At 33.2% G+C, this 5,644-nt stretch overlaps 1 protein-coding gene across 1 annotated transcript; it reads left to right on the top strand.

Moving 5' to 3' along the window:
• Positions 1-4,328: 4,328 nt before the first annotated feature.
• LOC143914102 (baculoviral IAP repeat-containing protein 7-B-like) lies at positions 4,329-5,096 on the top strand. The gene has a single exon (XM_077434194.1). It carries the CDS (start codon positions 4,329-4,331, stop codon positions 5,094-5,096), a length of 768 nt encoding a protein of 255 aa, XP_077290320.1.
• The last annotated feature ends 548 nt before the right edge of the window (positions 5,097-5,644 follow it).

Genomic DNA, 5,644 nt, shown 5'->3' with positions numbered 1-5,644 from the left:
CTTGCATGCCATGCAATATATATTAAATATCCCGTTGGCGCAAAAAATCAATAGAAATGAATGTGAAAAGTGTAGCTTTTTTAAAAATAATCTTCCGTGAGAACTTGAGCGTTTGACCTTATTCAAACTAATATTAGAAGTTACATTTCAAATGACAAATATTATAACACCGTCGCTTTTTATATTATTTTTTTTATTTAAAATTCATAATTACCAAATGAATTCCGCAGATGTGTTAAAGACCCACTCACAGTTTAGTATTCTTCGGTCCGTTCCAAAAAGTCACGCACAAACTTCACTGTCACTCTATTTAATTTGATTTCTTCAACGAACACTAGTTTGAGACTTTCGTATTTGGCGCGAAGCTCGTTCGCTCGAGCCTCGGATCGAGAGGGGGTGCGTCGGGCACCACGGTTCGGGAACGACTGGCCAGGACGAGGACTCGGACTGCGTGCGCCACATACACAGATGGCGATCGTCAACTAACGACACGCGTGCTACATCTACGTAACATGTGTCTGTCAGTAATATGGACCTAAAACCACATTCGAAACCTCAATGAAAGATGAGAAGAAAAACCACATCATATATGTACATATGTACCTATACGTATATTCATGGGAATATTGATGACGTTCAAGATCCATTATACAAGATTTTTTTACCTCATTTTTAATTGATGCTCGATTCCGAGCTTAATCATGTCAATCGTGTATTCTCTTTTTGAAATAGTAAAGCTGTCTTGTGAAAGATTATCTCCAGTGGTTTCCCGTTTGCCTTCTAGAGAGGAAAGAATCGAAACCCACATGGTAATATTCATAGTGTTTAAGATCCATTTTTTTACAAGATTTTTTTACCTCATTTTTAATTGATGCTCGATTCCGAGCTTAATCATGTCAATCGTGTATTCTCTTTTTGAAATAGTAAAACTGTATTGTGAAAGATTATCTCCAGTGGTTTCCCGTTTGCCTTCCAGAGAGGAAAGAATCGAAACCCACATGGGAATATTCATGTTGTTCAAGAGCCATTTTTACCTCATTTTTAATTGATGCTCGATTCCGAGCTTAATCATGTCAATCGTGTATTCTCTTTTTGAAATAGTAAAGCTGTCTTGTGAAAGATTATCTCCAGTGGTTTCCCGTTTACCTTCTAGAGAGGAAAGAATCGAAACCCACATGGGAATATTCATGGTGTTCAAGATCCATTTTTTTACAAGATTTTTTTACCTCATTTTTAATTGATGCTCGATTCCGAGCTTAATCATGTCAATCGTGTATTCTCTTTTTGAAATAGTAAAACTGTCTTGTGAAAGATTATCTCCAGTGGTTTCCCGTTTGCCTTCCAGAGAGGAAAGAATCGAAACCCACATGGGAATATTCATTTTGTTCAAGAGTCATTTTTACAAGATTTTTTTACCTCATTTTTAATTGATGCTCGATTCCGAGCTTAATTATGTCAATCGTGCATTCTCTTTTTGAAATACTAAAGCTGTCTTGTGAAAGATTATCTCCAGTGGTTTCCCGTTTGCCTTCTAGAGAGGAAATAATCGAGGGTTTGCTACAAGCTGCATGATCATTTTCAGCATGTACGAAAGACGAGATATTCATGGGGTTGTCCAGATTACATTTCGATGTACAATGTACATTGATGATTGGCAATTCTTAAAAGTGAGTTGGATCTTTCTGGCAAGTTTAAAATGGTAAAAGCTGAGACAAAAGTATGAAATTAGCATGCAGCGAAATGAACGTGGTTTGCAATCATTTGCAGCGGAGCGAATAATCGAACGTGGAAATAGATTAAGATTTTGGTAGCAGTGGTGTAGTGCTAAATTTTTAGGTGCCGGTACGCTCGATTTTGCACAATTTTTTTGCAAAATTTTTTGTATAATTTTTACAATACATGCATTTTTACATAATTAATTTTGACTCTACTTAAATGACTCTAAGCTTGAAACCGCTACATGCCGGAAGGCTCTTCCTTGTCAGTAGATGATTTAAAATTACTGTTCGGTAAGGACCACGTGGTGGAAGGTGGAAGCCCAACACCTTACCGGGAAAGGAAGCAAATGGAAAAGGGAAGTTAATTTAGAAGCTGGAATGCTATTAAAAATTAGTAAACATAATGATACTACAAATAAAAAAGCAAAGATAAACACTATTATACAATTTCAACGAAACAGCTCAAATGTTTCTTTTTGAAAAGACGGTACCATGTATGCCATATTTTTTCTATATGCTTAAAATATCTAAAAAAAAAACCACGTCCCACATCCCACGCTTTGTGATTTCGCACTAAAAGGTGGCGGGGCGCCGTACCGGCGCGTACCGTACTATTCTACAACCCTGCTTGATAGGTAGTTTGGATTTTTAGTAGTGTCAATTTTGACTAGAACCGTCTCAATAATTACTGTTGGAAAAACTCTAATAATCCAAATGCCTATTACAGCTGGACACACTAGGCACACCGTGCCGTACTTTTGAGTGTGTTCTTACCATTTTGTACATTTCGCTGTCCATATTTATTTTTTATTGTGTTTAAGACTATATAAATTGAAAAAAGTATTCGATAACACGTTTTTTACTAAGATTTGAGTATTATTATGGTTAGATTGAAATATAAAGGTGAAAGGCGTCAAGCGTGTCATACTAATTTTTATTTTTGGCAATTCGACTATATTACGATCGCGCAAAGCATGATATGAAAGCTGCGTTGACGTTTGCATATGAAAAGACGTTTATTAAATTTCGAAAAAGGAAGCAATTCAATATACAAAATATTACATCAGAACGTTTCAAATATTATAATATGTATATATGTATGTATGCTGTTCTTTGTCATCATTTATTTTTAAATACATACATACATATGTATATACGTACACTGTATATAAAATAATAACATATTATATTGTAATATACTATATCTACATACAATATAGTACTATGTAGTATATATAAATGTTAAGAGATCAAACGATTCAAATTCAAATGAAGTCTCTTGGTTCAACGGTTCTTTATCACCGTGATGGACATCCTTAATTATATTTTATTTGACTAGTGCGACCATTTTTTTTTGCGAAAAGCATCGTCCCAACGCTGATCATTGCTAATGACTACATTTAAAATAGAATAAATCTTATTGAACTTAAATTCAAGTGATTTTTATTAAAGGAAACATAATAAGTGTTTATCTGGTTTGCTCGTAGATCAAATATTGATAGTATGTATATATTTATACGTAAAAAAATTTGGTTGCGAACAATGACTGTGATAAGTGTCAAAAACAAAATTCGATACGAAGCCTTTCAGTGTATTGAAATGAAACTTCATAACTAAAGGCTTTAACTCAATACTAAGTAACATGTAAAATTTAATGAAGATCCGCATACCAGATGTGGCGGTTTAATCTTGTTCGATTTTTATTTTACTATTTTTCTCCAATCTTTAAATATGCGTGGCCTTCGTGAGAAAATTCCAGTATAATCCTTGTATCCATGTACATAAATTAAAAAATCGGATTTTTTCTTCTTAGAAAAATAAATGTTGTGACCACACGATTATTCCACACTATTGAAAGTATTCAACTAAAAAATTATATTTTAATTTTTTATGTACTAACATACAGTTTATAAGGCTTTGGATATAATTCGTAAGCCGGAAGTAGTAATTTTTTTTAAACAATTAATTTCATTATTTTATTTTGCCATTTTAAATTATTTCCGTGTTCTTGATATTTTATGGTTATAATTTATAATTTATAACCATAAAATATCAAGAACACGGAAATAATTTAAAATGGTAAAATAAAATAATGAAATTAATTGTTTAAAAAAAATTACTACTTCCGGCTTACGAATTATATCCAAAGCCTTATAAACTGTATGTTAGTACATAAAAAAAAAAATATTTTTTTAGTTGAATACGTTCAGTAGTGTGGAATAATCGTGGATAATACTTATGTATAGTGATATTAAGAAACAGAAAAAAAATTGAACAAAATCTGACAGCCGGAAGTAGAACTTTTGTCTTGCGTGAGTTTCCCTACATTGACATCCAATCTTGTATCGAAAATGCCCTCATAGCTATTATTTGTGTATATCATTATCATTTTTTTTATACTTAAATATACACATTCCTCAAAGGTAAACAAAGCCATAGGTTGGTCACAACCAATTTTTTTTAGAATGCCTATGATTACCCGTATCTCGCGATAAGGAAGTCTATATATATGATGTGTGCGATAACATTGTGCAGTAGTGCTTATTAAGAGTTCACAAAACGAACAATACATTTGAATCCCCCCCCCCCCCCCAATTAATGAACACCAACATGGATCCCGCAAATAGAAGAGATCGGCTGAAGACGCTAAAACTGCTTAACCTAAACCCCAAAAATAAAAGAAATATAGCTAAAAGTGGATTCTATTACAATATTATCATTGCGAAAATAGTCTGCTTCACGTGCAACCTCCAACTTGACATAAAAGAACTGAAGAAAAAGAATCCAGGTATTATACACACAACAAGACAACCGAACTGTGATTTCATTAAGAAACCAAGATGCGAAGGACACACACGAATAGGAGTACCCGTTAATCCAAATTACACCACTTACGAGGCTCGGTATAAATCGTTTGAAAACTGGCCGATTCCAATGACTATGTCGGCTGAAGAGCTTGCTAAAAATGGTTTTTACTATTCCGGCATCGCTGATAAAGCCCAATGTTATCACTGCGACAGTATTTTCAAGCACTGGACAGAAGGAGATAATCCTTTGCAGGAGCATGCGAAGGGCTACCCGAATTGTGATTTCTTACAAGTTGTTAAAGGCGAACAGTTCGTTACCGAAGTATTCAATCAATATAACAACAATCAGGAAGAAGAGGAAGAGAACTACGAAGAAGAAGAGGATTACGCTGAAAATTCGGAGGCGTCGGGAACTTCAGATGTCAAATGTTCAATATGCCTAGAAAATGATTTGAAAATTATCCTAGTTCCTTGCGGTCACACAACATGCGAGACTTGTTCTGTTCAAATTACGGATTGCCCAATGTGTAGAGAACCTATAATGCTAAGAAATTTGTTACAATTACAATAATTTCAAGTGCTTTAAGTGTCATCACATTCTTCTTTTCCTATACAATTCATTTGCGGCCTGGATTTACTTTTACAACGGCTTTTTTTGATGTACACTTTTATCTTATCAATATTACGCACATTTTACGTAAAAAATAAATTTGTGATACAATTTTTTATTTTGTTGTTATTTAAATGCGGTATTGTAAAACAAAATGCTAATATCGTTACGTAAAATTATTCCAATATTTGCACGCTTAAATTGACGACTATATACTAAAATTTTACATAATTTGTGATACATGTATGTAAATGCATATGTTTTATTGTGTAAAAAAATGTGGAAAACGTATTTATTTAAATAAATACACAAGTATGCTTCATTTAAAATTAAATTACACGTACACATACATACATACATACATACATTTATGTGGCTTAAGACGAGAGATAAAACAGAGATTGAGTGATATTGAAAGAATTACCATTTTTTTTAATTCAAATTGTGAAACAAAACATGTGTGAATAAGAATGATTTCAATTAATCAGTGTTATCAAGTAAATGCAATG

This window comes from Arctopsyche grandis, chromosome 7 (assembly GCF_051622035.1).
Source record: "Arctopsyche grandis isolate Sample6627 chromosome 7, ASM5162203v2, whole genome shotgun sequence".
Taxonomy (NCBI): domain Eukaryota; kingdom Metazoa; phylum Arthropoda; class Insecta; order Trichoptera; family Hydropsychidae; genus Arctopsyche; species Arctopsyche grandis.
The sequence above is the reverse complement of the archived record's forward strand: the minus strand, read 5'-3'. Positions and strand labels throughout refer to the sequence as shown.

Bases quoted from the DNA above. Each gene is read 5' to 3' on its own strand.
- LOC143914102 (XM_077434194.1), top strand. From the start codon at position 4,329: ATGGATCCCGCAAATAGAAGAGATCGGCTGAAGACGCTAAAACTGCTT.